This window comes from Alosa pseudoharengus, unplaced genomic scaffold (genome assembly GCF_046254945.1).
Source record: "Alosa pseudoharengus isolate Yale_2024_CS ecotype anadromous, Long Island Sound unplaced genomic scaffold, YU_APseudo_1.1 YU_APseudo_1.1_scf_2, whole genome shotgun sequence".
Taxonomy (NCBI): Eukaryota; Metazoa; Chordata; class Actinopteri; order Clupeiformes; family Clupeidae; genus Alosa; species Alosa pseudoharengus.
In genome coordinates this window covers 20049587-20074067 of record NW_027468663.1, presented here as the reverse complement: position 1 = coordinate 20074067, position 24481 = coordinate 20049587, and the positions used below count along the sequence as shown (strand labels likewise).

Sequence of the window (24481 nt, the reverse complement as noted above, 5' to 3'; positions counted from 1 at the left end):
CCACCTCTCTCCCCCTTGCCTCCGTCCACCCATTCACAGAAACCTTTTTGAAATTCAGCTCAGTGCTTTTAAAAAGTCACAGACTACGCCTGGGCAGTGCGTCCACAGGGGACAATTCCATTACACATTTCCCCATATAAATTACTTTAAAAAAAAAAGAAAGACGTTGGAAGTGTAGATGTTGTGGCGCCGGTGGAGGGGGGGTGGGGGGGGCGGGGGCTGGGGTTGGCGTCAATTTGCTCCTCTGTGTAGTAGTCCGCAGGTCATGGTCTCCATTCAGCTATGTGCTGTGGTGGTTAAGTTTGACATGGTCTTTTCTGTCCGTTTTTTTTTCAGTTAGAGTAGTTATTAGCAAGGTTGCTTTTGACTTTAAAAAAAGGTAAAATGGCCATTTCTCTTCTCTTTTTTTTCTCCCCCGCTTTACCCCTCCCTCCTCTCCAGGAAAAAAAAAAAAAGTCAATCAATAATCATCTCAGTCCCGCTGTGAGTGTCCCCTAAGACTGGAGACAGAGGTGACGAGGAAAAGGGGGGAGAGGGAGAGAGAGAGATGTGGACGAGAGGCGATCGCTTGTCCACAGCAATCAGTTCCCTCCTTGCTCTTGAACAGAACACTCCCTCTCCTACCTCGGCTGCCCCCCTCCCTCATCCTCACATATCGTTGGCCAGCTCCTCGGTTTCCGTGGAGACGTCGCCGTTGATTGCAATCTTGGTGTTCTCCTCGTAGCCGGGTGGCATGAAGGCCAGTGTGTAAGGGAACAGCTTGTGGCATTCCGCCCGGTAACTCTCTGCTGCCGTCTCTTTAGCATCGCCGAAGCTACCATCCTGCAGGCATTCCAGGACATCTGTGCAGATCTGAGGACACAGAGAAGCAAGAATGTCAACCCCTTATCCTTAACCCCAACAGAGGAGCCTGCTCGGCCGCGCACTTAAAGGGATGTCTGGATACCTTTTTGTGGAACTGATTTCAAGACTGTATGTGTGTGAAGGGAAGGAAACTGTATCTCCCCTATTTTAATCAGGTCAAGTCATTCATACTGCGCATTCACACGTACGTACACACACACACAAAGACTTTAATTAGATAATCCAACCAGGTCCAGGTGATGCTAGGGGTCATACTACTACCCTACCTAGTATCAAATCAAATATCAAACGTGTCGAACACCAGAAGTGACAGATGCGATGTCAATCCCGGTTTCTTAATAACACATTCAAATATAGTTTTACACGTTTTATTAGTACCACTTGCAGATGAAAGGGCGTTTGTGGCAAGGAAACAGTGCTGGTTTGTGAAAGCGTCCAAGTGTCTGAAAAGCACTATAAAAAGTAAATGTATTATTATTATTATTATTATTATTATTACCTGAATGCTTCTGTTGGTGAGCGACTCATCCAGTGCTGTGGCCAGCTCCAAGGCCTTCCTCTCAGTGGACGAGTCCAAGTAGGCCATCATTTTGGCAGCTGAAGCCAAAAGCCAGAGAGAGGAAGAGAAAGAAACAATGAGGGAGAGAAATTCAACAGTGACAAGTGATAATGAAGTTCTGTGATGGATGCTGCCTCTGGATAGCAGCACATTTTGCATGTGTATCAGACTGAGGGAGTGCGGGAAGTGTGTGTGTGTGTGTATGTATTTGGTTAAGCATACCCGCTAATCTGTGAGGGATGGAGTCGGAGTGCTTTGTGAGGAAGGTCTGGTTGTAGCTCTTTGCGTTGCTGTCTCCAAAGAGCCGGGAGATCTCCTGCTTCAGCACGGTGTGCACGGCATCCGGTAGGTCCTTGCTTTCCGACACTACAGAAGCAAACCCACGATGAATGTGTGATCATGCACCATACGATCAACCTCTCAATCAGAGCCACTCAGGCCCATACGGACCCACAAACACATAGGGTAAAATCCTATAAACATTGACCATAGCTAGGATGCAATTCATGAAAATTGGGCACTTCTGGATAAGTTTTTGATTTTTGGCAGGGTGTTAGGTACAGGCCTAAGGTTTTCAAAAATCCATGGATACAAGTTGGGGTGGCCCCCCTAGTGGCAGTTATCCATAAAATCCAAAATGGCCCCCGCCGAAAAGAGAAAAGGTTATATCTCAGCTTCCTTTAGTCTTAAATTGTTGTATAATGTATTTTCTCTACTTTGTTTGATACAAGGAATCCAATTTTGATATGTTCTTCTTATTTTAAGTCCATTTCCATGTAGTATCATAGTCATATTTAGCTCATAAACTGTCAATATCTCTGAAAAAGTCACATTGAAATACTCAGGTCCCTAGACCCATATTTTTACCTCCAAGGTATGATTTTCTTTGTTGATTGGACAGGTCACCATCACTAAAGTGTCAAAAATCACATGTTGTGACCAAAAGGACCATTGTTGAGGCCTTAAATAAACACAATTTCAGAACTATGCCACAGTGAAAGGTTATTAGGCTTTTCACCATGTTAAGGATCAATATTACATTTTAGTCAAATAACACAAAAAAACAATTCATACTCAAACATCATGTATTTATTCAAAGATTTTTGCTTTCACTCACTATTAGTACAGCCTCCCTCACACTTGCACAATGTGGTACAGCAAAGTCCAGCTTGGTGGCACCATACAGGCAACCACACAGCCACAGTTGAGGAGGGGTGAGCATCACTTGCTGGCATCTTCCAGATCTGTCCAATATGGCACCCAGACTTTGGTTCTGTCATTCCATTCCCAACCCCCACTCACTGGGGTCTGGAATCTCTGGAGTTTTGGAGAGGGACTGCTTCCAGACAAAGCTGCAGTGTGCAGGGCACGCTTTCCATGCTGGAATAAGGCATGATGGGTCGGGGGGATTGAATCCAGGGATTTGAGGCCATGAGTGAAAAGAAGCTTCCGGGTTTCATGGACTCACTCGACACCGCAGTTCTTACTATACATGAGTACAGTCCAGCGTTTGAGAACTTGCATGTGCACTGATTCCAGTGTGAGGCTGGTTGGGTCTTGGGTGATCAGAATGAGGGTGCCGGTGACTTCTGGGTAAGCTGCCCATGCATTCCATGCTTTTTTTTGCCAATTCCATAAATTTTTGAGGTCCCAGCATTTCTGGGATGTGGTGGATTGGAATATCTTTATATGCCTTCCCTGATCCAAATAGGTTTGTTGGTTTGTTGCCACGTTAGTCTTTGTTGTGAGGAGGTGGTACTTTGAGCCAGCTGTGGTCTTCTGAAATTCCTCACTGATGTACTGAAACAGCTCATCTTTATTTTGACTGTCCTTGAGGAACTTCTGCCATTGACCTCTTTTATCAGAGGTATCTTAGTGATAAACCTACTGACCTAGAAGCACTGTCAGGAAGAGGAAGCAGACACGAATGATGCTACATTTACGTCATGCTGCTGAAGTATAGTATATATACTTTTTTGATCCCGTGAGAAATTTGGTCTCTGCATTTAACCCAATCGGTGAATTAGTGAAACACAAACAGCACACAGTGAACACACAGTGAGGTGAAGCACACACTAATCCCGACGCAGTGAGCTGCCTGCTACAACGGCGGCGCTCGGGGAGCAGTGAGGGGTTAGGTACCTTGCTCAAGGGCACTTCAGCCGCGGCCCACTGGTCGGGGCTCGAACCAGCAACCCTCCGGTTACAAGTCCAGAGTGCTAACCAGTGGGCCACGGCTGCCCAACAGGGTCACACCAAGGCTTACCGGCAGTAGATAGTGATGTGGCTGTGCTGGCTATCAATCTTATCCAGGAGTTAGGCCTCTCAGAGCTGTGGATTGGATTTGGATCAGGGAAGGCATATAAAGATATTCCAATCCACCACATCTCAGAAATGCTGGGACCTCAAAAATGCCAAGCACTACCCCTCTTCCACGCGTTCACATGATGTGATGTTGTATCAGCAATGTATGGAATTGGCAAAAAAACCGCATGGATTGCGTGGGCAGCTTACCCAGAAGTCACCGGCATCCTCATTCTGATCACCAAGACCCAACCAGCCTTACACTGGAATCAGTGCACATGCAAGTTCTCAAACGCTGGACTGTACTCATGTATAGTAAGAACTGCGGAGTCGAGTCAGTCAATGAAACCCGGAAGCTTCTTTTCACTCATGGCCTCAAGTCCCTGGATTCAATCCCCCCGACCCATCATGCCTTATTCCAGCATGGAAAGCGTGCCCTGCACACTGCAGCTTTTGTCTGGAAGCAGTCCCTCTCCAAAACTCCAGAGATTCCAGACCCCAGTGAGTGGGGTTGGGAATGGAATGACAGAACCAAAGTCTGGGTGCCATATTGGACAGATCTGGAAGATGCCAGCAAGTGATGCTCACTCCTCCTCAACTGTGGCTGTGTGGTTGCCTGTATGGGCAACTGTAAGTGCCACCGAGCTGGACTTTGCTGTACCACATTGTGCAAGTGTGAGGGAGGCTGTACTAATAATAATGAAGAGTGAAACCATTTTGCCGCGGAAGGGGTGTGATTTGCGTAGACAACTGCCATATTGCCGTTACAAACTAAGCTCATGCATTTCTATTTTTTTTTTATGAGGATTTTTTGTGTACTGTGTCTCCTCATTAGAAAGTCTCTGGTTTAAGTATGATTTTTATTTTGTGTTATTTGACTAAAATGTAATATTGATCCTCAACATGATGAAAAGCCTAATGTACTGTAACTTTTCACTGTGGCATAGTTCTGAATTTGTGTTTATTTAAGGCCTCAACAATGGTCCTTTTGGTCACAACATGTGATTTTTTACACTATAGTGATAGTGACCTGTCCAATCAACAAAGAAAAAGCATACCTTGGAGGTAAAATATGGGTCTAGGGACCTGAGTAATATTTCAATGTGACTTTTTCAGAGATATTGACAGTTTATGAGCTAAATATGACTATGATACTAGATTTAACATGGAAATGGACTTAAAATAAGAAGAATATATCAAAATTGGATTCCTTGTATCAAAGTAGAGAAAATACATTATACAACAATTTAAGACTAAAGGAAGCTGAGATATAACCTTTTTCTTTTCGGCGGGGGCCATTTTGGATTTTATGGATAACTGCCACTAGGGGGGCCACCACAACTTGTATCCATGGATTTTTGAAAACCTAAGGCCTATACCTAACACCCTGCCAAAAATCAAAAACTTATCCAGAAGTGCCCAATCTTTATGATTTTTCACATATTCCTTCCCAGCTACCAGGGTGGTATACTATAAAATAAAATCAGTGTATGCTGAGCCTCGAGCCATTCAGAAGTCAGTGCATGCCGAGCCTAGAGCCATTCACATTCAGCAAACAGAGATGTCAAATGTGAACACACTTTTAGGCTTCGGGCTCCACAAACCACTTATCTTGCTTCATACTATACCGCCCAGGGGTGCGTTTCCCAAAACCATAGTTGCTAACCTGTTAGCAATTTGCTAACCTGTTAGCAACTTGGTTGGCAATGGGAAATTGCAGTTTGTTAACTGTTAGCTAACTTAGTTAGCAACTATGGTTTTGGGAAACGAGCCCCAGGAGTGGACAGAGGAGAAGTTAGCATGCTCTCTGTAGCGTATAGCCCATCAGTGGTTAACTCACCTGCTTTAAAGAAGCGCACTAAACACTGGTGGAGCCAGGGGTGATCTGGGTCTATGGCATAGGCCCTCTTTACCGACTGCAACATTAACAAGAACTTCTCTGGAAAGACAAAAGAATAATTTTCAGTAAACTCAAGCACTGTTGTGTCAAGTCTTAGCCAATGTTTCATTTTATTTGTAACTGATACACTTAACATAAAAGTAAAAACTTAAATGTCACATGGTACTTTATAAAGCGTCCCTTACCTTTTCTAAAGTAGATCTCAAATGCCAACAAGTGAGTGTCTATCTTATTTTTCACCAGATGTTTTAATGGTGTCAGGAACTTCACAGCCTCGTCTAGGGGGTTTTCCACCTGCACAATGCCAGAGAGAGATAGAGGAAGATGGCATGAATGAAGTGACACAAACTGCAGACCACTTTCTGTTCATTTCTGATCTACTAAATTTGTCTGTTATGGTTTGCCACACACACACACACACACACACCTTAGCCAGTTTCTCTGGTATAAGCTCCTCCTTGGGCCCTCCGATCTCTTCATCATCATCTTCCTTCTTCTTCTTCTGGTTCTTGAGCTGCTTCTCCTTCTCTGCGTTCTTCTTCTCCTCCTCCAGCTGGGCCTTCTTCTGGGCTCGCCTCTGCTTGTTCCGCAGCTTCTTCAGCTCTTTGTCCGACAGGTTGGCTACACAAGCAGCAAAAAAAAAACATTCAGCATTCGACAGCCACTAGGAGTGCTCTGTGGAGAGGTGTGCTTGCCCAATGTTCAACACACTTGGACAGCCACTAGGAGTGCTCTGTGGAGAGGTGTGCTTGCCCAATGCTCAACACACTTGGACAAGGCACCTAACCAGGGGGTCAAGAGCGTGCAGATTAGCTTCGGCATGTTAGCATACGCCATGTTCAAATATGGCGCTGCATGGAGCATTTGGAACCAGCTCCATGCACGAAAATCCGTGTTGGGCACGAGCTCTCATGCGCGTACATGTTGGTGGGCGGGTACCTATCCGGCGGCTACAGCCAAACATTATTCAGTGCGTATTTCTTGAGGAGCCTATGAGAAGACGTGCATATTATGGTTGTTTATCCATCATATGACAAATAAAGAAAATTTTATTGATCTTGTTTCATTGTTGTTTGTCCCGAACAAACATAGCCTAAACATGATTAAAGACAATAAATTACACAACAGCGGCATAAAGACCTTGTCTCGTTACACCATGGGTCTCCAACACGTTGCTCTCAATATAGCCGCCCCCTTTGGAGCTTGCCAGAGGCTGAAGCACTAGGCTACTAACCTGACAATAGCCAGATGAATGTCATTCCGCTTAGCTCCGCCTAGCTTCACTCACATCCATCTGGGACCTCTTCCATTGAGAGTGATTTCTGCAACCGACTTCATGGTTCAGCCAATCAGGACGCAGGGCGGGAGTTTCATAGATGTGACATAGCGTAGAAGCGACTGTGAGACTGTTATCAGTGTCACGGGTTGGCTTCGATGTGAGTGGTTGAAGTAGCACGTCAATAGATGACGGACAAGTGGCTTATTCAATCATATGCAAGCATTTTTTGATTAGGCCCAGCCTTCTGAAGCAACACTTCAATGGATCGGTTCCAGATGGATGAGTGGAGCTAGGCGGAGCGAAATTCATCTGGCTATTGTCAGGTTACTAGGCTACTACATTTAAACACAATTATTGCCGCGAGGCATTCAAGCCTACGAATTTAATAAAAAGTAAACCATGCATAATTTAAAAAAAAAAAACTCAATTTAGGCTACTTCGCTATGCAAAAAGGTTTCCATTAGAGCACAGCGCACGTTCAATGAATGAAGGAAAGGCCTTGTCTCGCAATAAACAGCTGGAAATTCCAACACTTTTTCAACTACACGAAACTTTACAATGATCATCAAATACCCTCTAGATTTAAATGCCCATCAGTCTCAACATTTAACTATATAATAAAAGTCAAAAAGTAAATTAAATCCCATACCAAAACCGAAAATCGTCTGCATTTGATAGCCTGGTATGCCGCTCCAAACAAAACGCATGTCTCACAATAACGTACAATGTAAGAAATAAAAGGTCTGCCTCGAATAAGCCTACCTCAAATAAATACCTGTGCTTTGCAGCCTAAGTAAATAGCAGACCCCAGACATAATTTAGGATTTACGGAAAGTATGCAATCATACGATGTTGGACGCCTGGCGATGCTCTGGCCGTCTACTGTGCCTCTGACACCGCTGCCTCATTTGGATGGTAACTCCACAGGTAAGCGCGAAGATTGGATGTCGTGGATGCGTAAGTAAACTGTTTTTCGCTGAGTCCGCAGACAACATTCTCTTTAACCGTTACTTTACCATCTGCGGTGTACAACTCAAAGTAAAGACGCCACATTTTAGATGAGTTGGGGACGTAATTGTCCGCTCAGGCTGACCGTTCTGTGCGTTATCTTCAATAATATTGAATATCTTCAATATTATTTTCAAAACAGGGTGGCTATTGAGGGCTCTGGCTCCAGTCATTATTGTGGCTACTGGCTATTATTGGCTTGACTTGGTCATGGGCCAACGCTAGAATACGTTTAGAGCACCGCTGAGATGGCAAACAATAAAATAAAAAACAAACTAATCATAGACTGTAAAAATGCGCTACACTTGGCACTAAAAACCAAATAGTTTATTTATAGTTCGACTACGGATATGTCACGTCATGTTCGAATGCATATTTGCAGCAGGACAGCTGTTATCCAATGAAATTAAGTTGCGCTTCAGGTCGACTCCACTCGGACTCCACGCGCGTTCCCGAGCAACTTTTTCTTCTTGTTATGAGGCAAGGACTTTATGTTCATTATCGCCACCCTCTTACTGGAGGACGACTCTCTTTTTACAGAATATCCAATAAAAATCGACGTTGGTCCATGCGTCATTTCCAGCTTTGTAACTTGGCGCATGGTCAGAGCCGACTGGCGCTGGATCCGAACCCCAGTGTTCAAGATGGCGTTGACTATGAATTGGCCGGATTTACTAGCCTAGCCTCCACCATTCATTTGTATGGAGGGCGGGACTTAGTCACTCTCTCCAGTTATATATAATACCTCCATGCACCTAACCCCTCACTGCTCCCCGAGCGCCGCTGTTGTAGCAGGCAGCTCACTGCGCCGTGATTAGTGTGTGCTACACCTCACTGTGTGTTCACTGTGTGCTGAGTGGGTTTCACTAATTCACGGATTGGGATAAATGCAGAGACCAAATTTCCCTCACGGGATCAAAAGAGTATATATACTATATCATTCCTGTTGTCTGACATATACATCTGCCTTTATACAAGTTGACAAACTTCCAAAAACTTTATTTTAATAGTAAATTTTTTCAAAACCAAAATGTTCACACTCCATAGCCAAGTGGGCAACGGTGATGCATCCACGTCAGTGTGTGTTTGACGACAGTTTCACTGGCATTTACCTGTATCAGCCTGTAGTTCCTTGTTGTCGTCGGCGAGCGGGTTGTCGTGGAGACCGAGGTAGATGTGGATGGCGGTGCGGGCGGCCTTGAAATAGAACGGGTGCATGCGGAGCACGTCCTCCAGCTTGAGCAGCTCCACGTACGAGCGCAGAGTCATCTTTCGCATGCAGTACGTGTGGAAGTCAAATTGGTCGTCCGTGATTTCCACAAAGTGCTGTACCAGGAGGAGATCAGAGCACGTTTACATACTTAATCACAACGCTGAACTCAATCTTGGACGGACACAATAGAAGGAAGACTTATGACCTTGTGGTCTTAGTTTTGTATATTTTCTCAACTGAGGGGGGAACAGTATTTTTAGATATTCAATTCTGCAGCTCTTTGTGGAAAAGCTTCGGCCACATGTGGGGGTGATGAATGCTCATCAATCACTGTGTCACTACATGTGCTCACCATCTGTGGAATCTGTAGTTGTCATGAACTTCCTGTGACCGTCAAAGCAATTACAGAATCCCTATCCCTACCCTCTTCTACCTACCCTCAGCGAATACTGTGATGTGAGAAAAACACAAAGCACTGTCTAAAGAAGAACTTGGGTGAATGAGGCTGGCACTCACCCTCTCGATCTCGTGGCACTTTTTCAGAGCGTCGCCATATTTCTTCATGAACTTATAGGCCAGAGCGCACTCTGTTTGGAACCACATGCACTGCATCTCGTTCAGGTTCTCCACGGCAGAGGCCCCCTCCTGTGATCAGAGAGAACAAGGATCAGCACGCTTAATCTGAGCACACAACAGCGTTCAGACTCATGATCATTAGACAGCAAGTCCTGCAGACTCATGATCATTAGACAGCAAGTCGTGTCATTTGAACAGTAAAGCGATCCTACAACAACTGAAGTCTTGTAGCCTGTACAAGCTATTAGTTAGCATTCACCCAAATCTTCATCCAGCCTCATACTACATACGTTTACTAATGCACTAGAGGATCGATCGGATACTGGCATTGGATATCATTCAAAAACAAGCTCAAATAGCAGAATTGGGTATCGTGATAATGGGGCCGGAGGTTATAAGCGACAATGGGGGAGGGAGCTAAAAAAACAAAGTGTCAGCAGTTTGGAGGCATTTCACAGCTTCACCCAGTTTGGAAATATTTCACCCTATCAGTGCACCTCTGTTATCTACACTTTGTAGTTTTCTACTTCTTTTCAAATTCCTGCTTTTCTAAGAGAGCCACCATGCAGCATTTGGTTGAATAGTACACAATAACAGTACAATAAAGTGTTATATTCTCTAGAGATAGCTACAATAGGTGCAGAATATTTTTGATCTCCCTGTAAGCATAGTAAAACTGAGAGCTTAGAGCATCTCTCTCTCACACACACACACACACACACACACACACCCGTGTGAATTTGGAGCACATATCCTCGGCCTCTTTGACGAGGCCAGCCTTGAGCAGGTATTTGGCGCATTTGGAGTTGATGAAGCGATCGGCTGTGTCCAGAGCCTGAGCCTCATCCATCCAGCGGGCCGCCTCCCGGATGTTCCCAGCATGCTGTGGGAGAAAACACAATACCCAACAGTCAGCCTAAAGTGAGGAACGTCTTCCCAACAAGGTTATGGATAATTACTGGACTACAGCCAGTAAAAAAGTCACAATGCCATCCATGTGTGACGAAGTGAGATACCAACTTTCACACAGATTTCATAACCAAGGTTGTGATGTCAGTTGTTCAATGGAAAATTGGCAGCGCAGTGCAGTGTTAAGAATAAGACATTCAAATGGTGTGATCATCCAGTGTGAATGCTTCAGAGGAGTTAAATGAGTGTGCGGATCTTTCTGCATGAGTGTTACCTTGTATATCTTGGCCTTAACGAGGAACAACTCGATCAGTGTGGGTGTGCTCTCGATGGCAGCATTGATGTACTCCAAGGCCACGCTCTGCTGACCAATCTGGTCGTAATGCTGGGCCAGGAAGTACTGGACCCACAGTAACGTGGTGGGGGGCTCCTCTTTACCATCATCTGAGAAACAAAGGCAACAGTTAGCACAGAGCAGACTCCATCACGTCCAGTCAGAGCAGTGCATCAGTTACTAGCCCGGGTGTATGATAAAGCATAAAGGCAACACAGTTGCTAAATGGCATTATTATACGGCTCGTCAGAATGCTGCAGAAAGTTCCATTAACATGAACGGTCCTTCTCAACGTTCAAAAGTCCCGTAATTCTGTATAATGACCACTGCCAAAAATCAATGACCGCAATAGACACACCATTTGTGTGTCAAACTATTTGTTTGTTTGTTTGTTTGTTTGATGGGAGCCACGAAACTGTAACAAAAATTGAAAGACATTGTATGAATATTGTTTTGTCGTTTTGGCAAATAGCCGTATAATAAGCGGGATAATGTATTGTCCGCCAGTCATCATTGGAAAATAAGTCCCTTCAGGACAAAACAATACCTGTTTGCCCAGTCGAGACTTATTGTCGAGTCTAGACCGAAAATGAATGGTGGACAATACATTATCCCTATGTAATGTCCATCTTAAGTTATATTTAAACCTCACTTACCATTTTGATTGAACATTCGGCAGCTATTTAAACAGGTTTCAAAACCAACTACTAATTCTTCGATTATTGACACCTGCAAGGAAGAAAAATATTCAGTTTGACCAGGATGGACTAGGCTTCTATCCTTTCAAGCAGTTTTGTTAATAAAGGTACAAAGGAAATGAATAGTGTTTAATCTGGAATTGGAAAATGGTTCTAAAACTTCACGCTTATAATGCTGGTTGACTGCTACTTATGGTATGATCAACACAAAGGTGTTGTGTATGTAGCAGCGTAGTATAAGCCTTTACCTTTTCTTTATCATGGTATAGGGACCTGAGGGTGGTGAAGACAGGAGGGCAGCCTTTGCTGAAGTTCATTCTTAAATATTTATCCAGACACTCACGGAACTTCTCCCCTGAAGAACAAAAAAACAGTCAAATGCTACTTATCTGTTTGCAAACAGCCTCTTCTCACACACACACACACACACACAGGTTCCTGTAAAAAAACAATCCAAACAAGAGAAGTCGGGCTACCATCACCCCCATGTCAGCAGACAGACAGAAAGACCCGATTACACTAATACCCAAGGCCCCCTATCCAGGGCAAAGGTAATCATCTAGTCTGGATGACAGAGAAACACTGCTGCCTACTGAATCCCCACTCTCTCACCAGATAAGAAGTTAAGGGGCAGCCTCCTTGGCACCAGTCCCTTGGGGTACTTGACCCATGCCTCCTCATAGATCTTCAGCTTCTCCTCCACGCTTGCTGGAACACAAAAGAACACGCAGGGTCAGCTACTGCCCAGGGTCAGACGTCAACCAGACTGACGTGAGGCTCTGAGATGGAGCTGTGGCGGTAGGGCTCCAGTCCTACCTGGCTTGAGGGCGTTTTCGAGGCCATGGTAGTAAGACCAGTTCTCGGGGTTGCGCTCCTGAAGACGGTGGTAAACCTCCAAGGCCTCCTCGTACCGCTCTAGTTTCAGGAGCAGCTCACCTGCACGACACACAAGGTGAGTTAGAGCAGTGTTTCCCAAAGTCTGGGTCGCAGGAGATTTTTTTGGGTCGCCAGCACAATGCATGTTGTGTTATAGGCCTAACTGATACCATTTGTCATTTGATACCAGGAAAGCTAACAGTTTTCTATTAGGATGTAGTTTGTTAACTACCACAGTCACGGTTTTGTCATAAAAGCTCATGAAACTGGCGCATGAAACTGGGGGACTAACGCATCGCAGAGGGGGTGCCAGCCACGTATGTCTGATGAAAGAGGACACTTAGAGCCATCATTTGATACCAAGTACATCCTTCTGGGTTATAAAACAGAAGTGACAGCAAAATAATAACTTCATATAGCTGGACTTACCCCACGTTTTTGTCTGTTCTTGTGGCAAAGCATGTTTATAATCCAACGCTACCGTGTGTTTCTCTATGGCAAAGCATGTTCATAATCTGGTTTTGAGATCCTAGTAAATTCCTGCATGGCATCCAATTCAAGGCTCACATTCCATCCCAATTTGTTCAACAAAGAAACACCTTTTTTGCCTTTACTTTGTTCATGGCAATCCAGTAAAAAGTTGAGAATCATTACACCATAGGCAAGCAGGCTAACACACAACCTCGGGTCAAGTCAGGTCAGATCAGTTCGTGTCACAGATATGGAGCGCAGAAAAGGTCATTTTTCATCACTAAATAAAAAATGGCATTTATTTCCGGAAATCACACACCACATATTTCTGTAAATTGCTCAGCCCCAGAGTATCCCTCCAACATGGCAATTATATTGCCCGATTCAGGACAGTCTGCCCTACACACACATAAAATGCATGTAGAGCTATGAGCTTGCTGTGGTGAGATACATGTCGAAATATAAGAATTTTTATAATACGCTTTTTATATTTTAATTCTTTTAAAATCAAAATAAAATCAATGCTAGTACTAATACATGAAATGATCTGGATAGCCTAGACTCTGCTGAAAAAAACAATATATAATATGTGTGTGTGGCACTTACAATGACCAGAATAAATCCTTATGAATAAAGGTAGTGAAAATGCCCTAAAAACAGCTTAAGGTTCTAAGGGTTAAAGTTAGCAAACTCCTCACATTCTTATTTCTGATTCAAAATGCACAACAGTGCATTATATTAGGCTACAATTTAAATGGACATTTTAAACACTATTCCTCTCGTTTTCTACCTCGCTAACTCCAAAGTAAAGGCGCATTCTTCAGGCTATTGCGCAAATGCCTCTTGTTCTAATATAACGACTATACAATATAATATAATACAACAATACAATATAACGACTGAGTTATTTGCTGTTTACATCGGAATTGACGTCCACAGTGTTATGGACCTATTTGTCTGCAACGCAACGTACAACATTTTTTTTTAGAAATACAGGAACAGCTTACTATGCTGATAAATGACGACTGCGCAACATCCGAGAATTTCCCCAATCTTTTCAGTAGTCATTTCCAACCGCTGATGGTGCTCAAAATGCAACACAACCGTATTCAAAGCAGGATCTATCTAGATAGCAATGTATGGTTGGGGAAGGCATAGAAAAGTTGGAGAACCTGTGGCCTAAAACAATATTGGTGGTTGCAGGGTAGATTTGAAGTGAAATGGGTCGCGATGGTCTGTCATTTTTAAAAAGTGGGTCCCCAGAAAAAAAGTTTGGGAAACACCGAGTTAGAGGGCCTGACAAGAACATCAGACAACAAGTAGCAATGCAAAAATGTATTTGATTACTTGTCAACTATTAATTTAATCGCAATCTATTCTAGTAATTCATAAAGAGTTTTTTCCTTACAATTTATCAAATCAATTAAAGTTATATGATCCCAGCTTTTTAAACTTGAATATTTCGTTGTCTACCACAGTAAACTGAAAGTGAAATCTTTGATGTGCGATTTTTTTTTTTTTTTAGCATTTTCTGATTTTATCAGATCAATCGAGAAACAACTGAATGATTAATCAATTATGGAAATAATAATTAGTTCCAGCCCTAATTAACCTCAAATAAGTGAATAGGAAAGTAAGCATAGCAGCATAAGTGATATACAGACAACAGCTCAGAAAGAAAGAAAGAAAGGCACAGCCAGACAGAACGGAGAAAGCTGCAGTAGGCGCACACCTCGGGTCTCCTCCACAGCCAGTTTGTCACAGATCTGTTTCTCATAGGTGAGGAGGTGCTCCAGTGCTTCTTTGAAGAGGCCTGCCTCTCTCAGGACCTGGTTCTGGTATAGCAGCAGCTCACTGTACTCGTAGTCCACTTTGTCTGGAGAAGTCTGAAAACACAAACACACACACACACACACACACACACACACACACACACACACACACACACACACACACACACACACACACACACACACACACACACACACACACACACACACACACAGTGTTACACATCTACAGAAGGCTGCATGACTTTTCTTTTATTTCTATTTAGATAGGCTGTTTTGATGCCATCTTAAAAGGGGGCTATATAAATAAAGCTGACTTGACAAGAAAATGATGTGGGATTGCAGATGGAGCAATCAGTGGCGGAGTAACAACCACAACAGCAAGGAATTAGTTGGTTATATTATCCCCCAACTCCAACAAACATATAATTTCGACAGTAGTTTGTAAGCCCTATGCGAGGTCTATAACAAGGGCTGAGGGTGACTTCTCGCTTAAACGGGTGCCAACCTGTCGCCTTCCTGTCATGCATCAGGTGAAAGAGAGTATGACGGGACAAAGGCAGGAAGCGGGTTGGTCGTTATCGCGTACGGCAGCGAGCGTTATTGTGGTGCAAAGCAACCTGCCACAGTGGCACGACGGGTTACAAGTCCTCAGAGGTGAGTAGTCATGGCAACACCATTCTTAACCTTGTTCAACAGGACACCCACACACAGCTCGCTCTGAACATGTGCTCCAGTACCTCTACATAAATCAACTTCATGTTGATAATTAAAAAGGTATTGAATAAGGTGTGGCAAAGGGGCAACACTGCAGACCTGGAGAATAAAGTATTCTATGTAGCCTGATGGTTAAGGGTTTACCTGTTGTGTTTTTCTGAACTCTTCAATAATTTTGGCGGCCATCTCGTAGTCCTCGAGGAGGTGATATGCAATGGCGTAACCGATCCACGAAGCCCTCTGAGCTGGTCGCAGCTGCAGAAGCTGGTACCGGGTCTCCTGGAGGTCAGAAGATTGGGGAAGAAGAATCAATCAAATGCTGCATCTCCACTACAGAAAGCAAACATAGTTGGGCCAGTAAACAACAACACAACTGCAAAAATGTATATAAACATGACTTTTTTGAAATGTATTAAATTATGTCACTCCATCAATACAGAACACGCTAAACGTGTATGGGTCTAGTTTCCCATGGGTGTGGGTGGGTGTGTGTGTGTGTGTGTGTGTAATGGCGTGGGTCGAGGCTGGTCCAGAACTACTCTCCTTTCCCCATTGGTACGTCACCCTTGCGGTTTCATTTAGTTTGTGGGGGTTAAACGGACCAACATTTCTCATTAGATTAGCCCAAAAAGTTGGCTATCAGGGGTTAATGAGGAGCAGCGTTAGACCTGGAAGATAGTGATACTACTTAATGAAGCCAGGGAATAAGGCAGGACAGGCCGTGCCAGCCCAGGGCTTCTGGGAAACAAGCACAGCAGCAGGAACAGGTTATGGGAGCAGTGAACAGGAGGTCTGAGACCCCCTTTACACCATGCAGCACATAAAACAGGGCAGGGGGACATAAAATGTGTGTGTGTGTAAGTGTGTGTGTAAGAGAGAAAGAAAAAGTGGGGGTGGGGTGCAAGTTGGATTGTTGTGTTATTGGCAAAGGAAAATAGAGGTTATTACTGCTGATTCATGACACTAAGGCTGATAAGCCAGAGCTGGCTGTGTCTCTCTCTCGTACACAGAGATACATCTTAGCTTAGCATTCATAGGTTTTCCTTTACAGCTGACTGAGGTTTTCAACCAAAGTGGCAGTAAGGATTGACGTCATCATGGGGTCATGTTGATGCAAATAGTCGTCATAACGAATGCTTGTTTCAGCTTTCGTGTTTTACTCCCACTACACGCTCTCTCTGCCCTTGCAACTACACATTCAGTAGTTACACTTACCTGCTACTCCTTTCCCATCATCAGCCAATCTCTCTCTCTCTCTCTCTCTCTCTCTCTCTCTCACACACACACACACACACACACACACACACACACACACACACACACACACACACACACACACACACACACACACACACACACACACACACACACACACACACACACACACACACACACACACACACACACACACACACACACACACACACACACACACACACACACACACACACACACACACACACACACACACACACACACACACACACACACACACACACACACACACACACACACACACACACACACACACACACACACACACACACACACACACACACACACACACACACACACACACACACACACACACACACACACTTACCCTGTAACCCTCCAGGTCCCTCATTTGGATCTGTAGCAGGGAGAGGTCTCTTAAGATCTGCAGGTTGTCCTTGTCCCATTTCAGTGCATTCCTGTAACATTTGATTGCCTCGTCATATTTCTTGTCAGAGCGCTGGAGCAGGCCGTACACATGCCAGCCTGTGAATCAGACGGTTAAGGAAAGGACCGACGCCTCTTCCTTCTGCTTTCTCTATGGCTGCCACAAAGAACAATGATACACACGCATGATGGGTTAAAACAGACCGCCATCATCTTAAAATGAACAACTCCGTTCCACTCTCACATCAACACACTGCACAAACAGAGCGATGCGTTTAACTCTGCCTCAACTCAGGCATGGCCCAACAACACACCCAAACTGCTGCCACCCTACATTCACATCAACAGGAGTTTCAGTCGCACTGCCACAGCAAGTTGGCACACACCTGCCGTGTGGGGCACGCTTATGGCTATAAACGGGTCATTCTGTGTCAAATCACACAGAATCCAGAAAAATGGTTACAGCATCTCACATTTTTCTCACAGTTTGTCTATAATGTTCAGATTCCAAAACTAATACCTGAAAATATTTTTGTTCAATTACAATGCTTTCATATTTTTTTTTAGTTATTACAATCTCAAAAATACCTCTTTAAAGCTAGTATTCCAAGCCTGAACAAACTTTTTAGGATGGAATACGCACAGGTCCTTAGTATGACTTGATTATTAAAAGTCTGTACTGCTTACCCCTTGATTTATTATAAGGCCTTAGATTCAGAATAAAGTGCTAAAAAATATATGGGGTAGGAACATGAAAATCTATAGCTGAATGTATGATCATTTAGTGTACAAAGTGCTAATGTTGTACTTTTACAGATAAATACAGTTATAATTACATTGTTATATCAGTGCATAATATTTATCTATGGTACAACATTGGCACTTTGTACACTAAATGGCCATACAATAAACTACTTCCACACAAATGTTCATGCTCTTACTAACATCCTTTGAAAAAGACTGAAAAATGCAATCTTCCCTTTTTTATCCTTAATACATTAATGCCCATTATTTGTGGAGATCTCAAATAAGCGCACAACATTAACAGAATATTGTATCAAGAGCTGTAAGATTTTACAGGCTTTTAACACAATTACAGGCTATTAACACAATATTGTTTCAAGAGCAATTTTACAGGCATTGGTTTTGGGGGGCCAATGCATGATATAGACAAGGTCTGTACAAAATCGGAGACGGTGCAGCAACAACCTTATCTGATTTGACACGGAATGACCCAAATCTGCAGAGCACAGCTCCCTATGGTGGTAGGGGCGGTGGTGCAGCAGCAGGGGTGCGGGGTGGGGTGGGCTGGTCTGGGGGGTGGTGTGGGGGGTCAGGCCGGGGCTGCTGGAGGCTAGTGCTGTACCACGGCTACACGATCATGGGCTTACGGGCTGCAGACGTCAGCACCAATCACACTCAAGCGCAGAGCGAGCGGAGCGGCAGACCTGGCCCGCCTCCATCACTGCCACAGCGACTGTCTCTACACTGCGCTGCCACCACCACTACGCTGCCACCACCGCTGCACACTACCGCCACCACTGCTCCTGTCACTGCCAGGGCTGGCCGTGTTAGCTGTGGCGTCTGGGAGCTGAAAAGTGTGTGTGTGTGTGTGTGTGTGTGTGTGTGTACAGACACAGACAGCAGAGAGCAGTGCAAAAGGGAGTGGCAGTGCTGAAGAGAGCAATGGGTTCATAATGAACACCCTGACAAGTAAACACACCTACTCTAACAGACAAACACCAACATACTGCACATTCACACACACACACACACATTCACAATGCAGACAAAACACAGACGCATCAACACAGTGATTGTACACTAAGAAAATAGGACAAGCACTGCCTTGCTCAGAGTCTGCTTGTGTTCACACAGTTTAAACTCAGAGGGCGGTGGTGGGGGGCCACATATGCAAGAAAGGATACAGACGTGGCTCTTCAGATCATTGCGTAGGCCTCTTCTGACTAACTCGTATGCCTCTTCCTTCTTGCCCAGGCAGTTGAGGGTGAGCCCCTTCATTGCCAATGTCTCTGCAAGAGGAGAACAAGGAAAGAAAAAAAAAAAGTTAAGCAGGTTGTGACTCCTTCTCCTTCATGTTTATACCACCAATATACCTCCTGACACACAGCACGTCAGCATTTCTTACCTCCATGCTCTGCAAACTTGGGATTGGACAGGATCTGTTTGCAGAATTTCAGCCCATTTCTGTACTGCTTGTGCTCGTAGCATCTCTGTGGGGTTGAGGGAAAACATGCAAGGTGTGAACTACAGGGCAATGGCACACAGCACACGCACGCTGGCTTATACTGTGCAGGCGCACAACCCCGTCACCCCAATCTTGCTGGGTTTAAAGAGCTGAGCAGGCTTAACTGTAAGTGAGAGGCCTAGTGAGTGAGTGTGTGTCTGCCAGAGTGTGTGTCTGCCAGTGTGTGTGTGCGTGTGTGTGTGCCTGTGTATGCCTGTCGCTACAAACAGCTCTAAATTACCATCATTTTCTCTCTGTGGTTATATTTGGAGCAGTGTTGCACAAGAGCTCTAGTCACTTACGCTGTCTGCTGTAAGACAACTGGGCGCTGAGGTTCAAGCAGATGGCACATCTGTGAGCACCACCACTACAGCATGAAGACAGAGGTGTCTTTAATAAAAGCAATTTCCAAATCAGCACCCTGTCAGTGCCCACTGACCCTAGAACAGGGAGCTCTTCACAGGAACTTAAATACTTTTGATTGTTTGAGTGAATGAATGAATGTGGGTAAAGATGTGCATGGGACTCCCAACTCTAAACCCTCCTGCAATGCTTCTGGGTCATTTTGGATCAAGCTAGCATTGATCTGAAGCTGAAAATATATATGAAACCGTGCACACAATCAAGATGGGGACAACAAAACCGCTGTAAAAGCATGAGGGCGATCAACGCTAGGTGATGCTTTCACCTCAGTACTATTTTACATTTAAAAAACAGCTCTTGACAGTCAGAGTGGCCTTTGGTCTTATGGCTAAGAGGAAAAATGGCAACAAATTGCAATTGGCACCTCAGCTTTTAAGGCATATGCCTAATGGATAACATACTGTCTCCTTCCCTCCCTTTTTCCATAGCCTAGGGGCTGACAGCTGAAACTCATCATGGCAGCATCCACTGGATCTACTACATCTGCTGAATGGTTGCAACCTCAGTATACTGTAAAACCAGTAGCTTCATACTGCTCAAAATCCAAGTCAACAAACTATACATTACTCAAATGATAATACCAGTTACAATGGTTGCCAGTTTGGGAAATGTTTACGCCAAGTCAAGTAAAAAAGTTGTGTGCACACTGGCTTACAACCAACGCTCCTCTTGGTCTCACCAGATATAATACACAAATCACTCAACTAGTTATCCACTGACAAGAACCAGAAAATGTCAAATGAACTAAGCACCATGACTTTCTGAACCCAAAGTTCCTAGATTAACACTGTTGTGCCAAATGCAATTATATCGAACACCATTGTGCAGGATACAGGGTAGAAATCAATCTATTCCTCTGTGCATTCCTATTCATACAAGAACACCACTGACTGTGTGAAGACCGAAACACCGACCATTGACGTTAAGGCTAACACACAAATTAGGGCGATTGCATCAAATGTCACCTACAGGTAGATTATTCAAACACTTCTTCAGACACCCCTACAAAGCTGAGCTCAGCTTGAAAACAGTGGTTGAGGAACAATTTGTACTCTTTTTAAGAGGAAACTATGGCAGTGGACCTCTCGCTTGCAGATGACTTAAGACAGGCTAGAATTAAGTAGGTTTAGCCAACTTAACACTTCTTCGCGACTTCAGTGGCTTCGCAATACTAAGTTACCGTTGAAAACATGAATCATGCATCATTGCATGGCATCACTACCTTTACTTCACGTTTCAAGCACCATCACCAAAAACACGACACAGTCATGCTACTTTCCTGCTTGCTGCAATTATTGAACCTCCAGTATTAGGTTAGCAAAAAGCTGACCGGCCAAAACCCAATCGTTTAGCTAACGCTGGGAAGCTAGCAAACGCTAGTGCCCAAGTAACTAGCAATGTTATTTCAAATTACTTGGCTATTTTATGATCCCATCTCAGCTGGTAAAAGTAGGCAAACCATGACTCCAGTGCCAGGGTAAGTTAGCTACCCCAATATTATTATGGATTTCTACACACTGTTGACCAACAAACTGTATGACCAACAAACTGAATGACTGTATGAGAAGCAGACCAATTTAACAGCTAAGCTAACGTTAGCTGTTAAATTGGTCTGCTTCTCTACGTTTGTAGGTTAGCCTGCAAACCTAACCACACTGTTAACCAAATGCCATAGCTACACAGGAATTACATGAATATGTAACGTTATCACATGAAAGGCCAAAAGAAGTCTGAGCAATGTTAACTTCGCAAGCCATGTCTCACAGCGAAAACGCAACGTAAACAGATCAACGAATAACAGAAAAAACGGCACCTAACGTGATGGTATAGCTAACATTAGAGAGCTGAGTAATGTCAACGGTTAGGATAGCTGCTAGCTAATGTTAATGTTCCCCATTTCACACCAAAACCGTTCTCGGCTAGTAAGTATATAATAAGTCTAGCTAGCGTAGCACTAGCTTACGTTTAACGTTAGCTTACAATCTTCTTGGGCTAACGTTTCATTCACAATTTTTTGCCCAATTACAATATATTAAATAAAAATGGGCCTTTAGAGGGGCTCCATTCACCAGTGGTTTGATTAGCCTAAACTAGCATTCAAAAGTGTCATGTAGCTAACTGATGTTACGGGGTTGTGGCTTCCTTACTTGACAGGCTAGCATGCATGCTTGCAACTGGCACATAACATTAATCACTAGTATTGTAATACTGTGCGGAGCATAATGGTAACGTTATAAAGAATCATCTCTCCTATCGGGAAAATGGGTCCTGTTATTAGTCAATGTATCTGACAGTGTGCTAGCAAGCAAACATTTGACAGTGCTTAGTTATTTTCAAGTTATCTTACTGTCAGCAATTGTTAGCTAGCTAGCACTGAGGTAATATTAGCTAGCTAGCAGCCTAGCAAGGCGAGGCCGACGACACTTCAGCCAATTGTGTTGATGCTTGTAACAGTTAGGGGTAAAGCAGGCAGTGAACAGAGTACCGGTGAATCAATCCTCTCAAAAATGCATGGCAGCGACCGCGAACTTACCAAAATCCTTTTGAAGAGAGCGTTTTCTTTCGGTGGTAGAGTAACTGTCGGCATCGTGCAAGGTCGCTAGCTAATAACGCTATTTTCCTAAGACTCAGCGCATGTGAATGAATGTGAGAGATTAAATGCGTCTCCCGATTCGCCCCCTTGTTCTCCGACTCTTCACTCACTCTCGATTGCTCCCTTTTCGGGCTCTCTCCACTCTCACGTGGTGCCAGAAAAGCTCCCTTTAGCCCAAAATGGCCGATTAGCTTCTCCTCCGGGTCAAGCTGCGCTGAGTCTGCGTACCCGCGGCCCTGCGTTGCACCAGCACTCTGGTTGTTGCCATAGACAGCAAAGGTTGTTGCACGCACAGTGACTGGGAACGGAGCCTGAGTAAACTGGCAAAAGTAGGCTACCTGACCTGGGCAAAATGTAATTGTAGTTATAATACCAATATTTATGCAATGTTCATACGTGCATGTTTTGTCTCTGAATACAGTTGACTGATCATAATCAAACTATAAAGGTGAGGGTATAGGCTACTAACCTGGAACCGGCATTTTAGAGGGTTGAAAGAAAGAAAAACAGAAGGAAAGAAAGAAAAAAGAATTGTATAAGCCCAACATAAAAGTCTCTTACAAGGGACGTCTATGTAATGTCGACTACTGACCAGGAGAGGGCGAACTAGTAACATATGATTCAAAGAGCCTATAGGCCCTATGGTTATGGTTCTTACCAGAAACATTTATCCAAAGCGATCAACCAATCAAACATTACATTAACATTAAAATGAACAGTTTATAGTAAAGTCATATGGCTTAAATAATAATAAAAAATATTAACAGACTAAATTAATTGAATAATAACCATATAATAACCATATAATAACCATACGCTACAAACTATATGGAGCCCGCGAAGGGCTATGGTGGGAATTATTTTTTAGAGGTAGAAATGTTTTTTTCCCTTTTGCATTCCTTCACAATATGTATTGCATTCCCTCAAAATAATTTTGAGTACCCTCGCAATAGTTTAGCTAAAAAAAAAGTCCCACCTGAGTAAGAAAAAAATCCCACCATGTCCCTTTGCCGGCTCCAAGGGAACGGTAAACTTATTGTCAGAAAACGCAATATATATGATAGGTTCCAACTGTATATTTTTGAGAAGGGTAATAAAAACTTGTTCAGTAGGCTGTTCTTGAATAGAGGAGGTATGCTAATGCCTTATTCCCAAAGAAAAAAGGTCAGTGAAAAAGAATGCTCCTCTGAGGTACATTTGGACTTGTAGCTATTTGGTGAGTAGGCCTACACTAAACTGGCCTTAAAAAAAAAAAAAAAAATGTCCACAGATATTTATCTCACATTTTTTGAAACACTAGGATTACAGACAATAGCTCACTACAATAGGAGAGAGAGAGAGAGAGAGAGAGAGAGAGAATAGTTTAGTGGAGCATGGCCATTGCTCTTTATATTAGAACAGGAATGTTCTAAGAGAGGATCCTCCAGGCCACAGTAGTAAGGGTGTCAAAGAGGAATGTCAGGCAAGGTCATACGTCAGGCAAGGTCATTCAACATACAGTACCAAGTTGCAGCCTAACTGAAATATAAACACAATCACAAAATGAAAAGAAAGTAAGTTAAATGGGGGGGGGGGGGTATTGTTTCTTCCTTAGCTGGATTAGTCTATTCACCCATGCACAGTTTGTGTCCATGTAAGAGTATTGCCTGTTTGCATTCTACTTTACAATGTTTGTTTGAAAGAGAGATTTAAAAGACAGTGACTGAAGAAAATCTATTGAGGCAGAAGGTTTAATGAATACTTTCTCTTGCTCTCTTCTCTTTATTTCAAGAGTGTGTATGTATATAAGTATAAGTATATACTCTTTTGATCCCGTGAGGGAAATTTGGTCTCTGCGTTTATCCCAATCCGTGAATTAGTGAAACACACTCAGCACACAGTGAAGTGAAGCACACACTAATCCCGGCGCAGTGAGCTGCCTGCAACAACAGCGGCGCTCAGGGAGCAGTGAGGGGTTAGGTGCCTTGCTCAAGGGCACTTCAGCCGTGCCTACTGGTCGGGGCTCGAACTGGCAACCCTCAACCATGGTACAATGTTTTTAATAATTCTGGCTACTC

General features: G+C 43.8%; 1 protein-coding gene across 1 annotated transcript; it reads right to left on the bottom strand.

Moving 5' to 3' along the window:
- Positions 1-502: 502 nt before the first annotated feature.
- naa15b (N-alpha-acetyltransferase 15, NatA auxiliary subunit b) lies at positions 503-22642 on the bottom strand. Its single transcript, XM_076294065.1, has 20 exons — positions 22365-22642; positions 19310-19394; positions 19089-19193; positions 17102-17259; positions 15643-15777; positions 14724-14877; positions 12461-12580; positions 12257-12352; positions 11893-11999; positions 11603-11675; positions 10887-11056; positions 10434-10586; positions 9644-9772; positions 9027-9240; positions 6055-6248; positions 5813-5921; positions 5568-5666; positions 1646-1789; positions 1364-1461; positions 503-852 (listed from the first exon to the last, which is right to left on the bottom strand). Exons 1-20 carry the CDS (start codon positions 22416-22418, stop codon positions 649-651), a joined length of 2601 nt encoding a protein of 866 aa, XP_076150180.1. The 5' UTR covers positions 22419-22642; the 3' UTR covers positions 503-648.
- Between the last annotated feature and the right edge of the window lie 1839 nt (positions 22643-24481).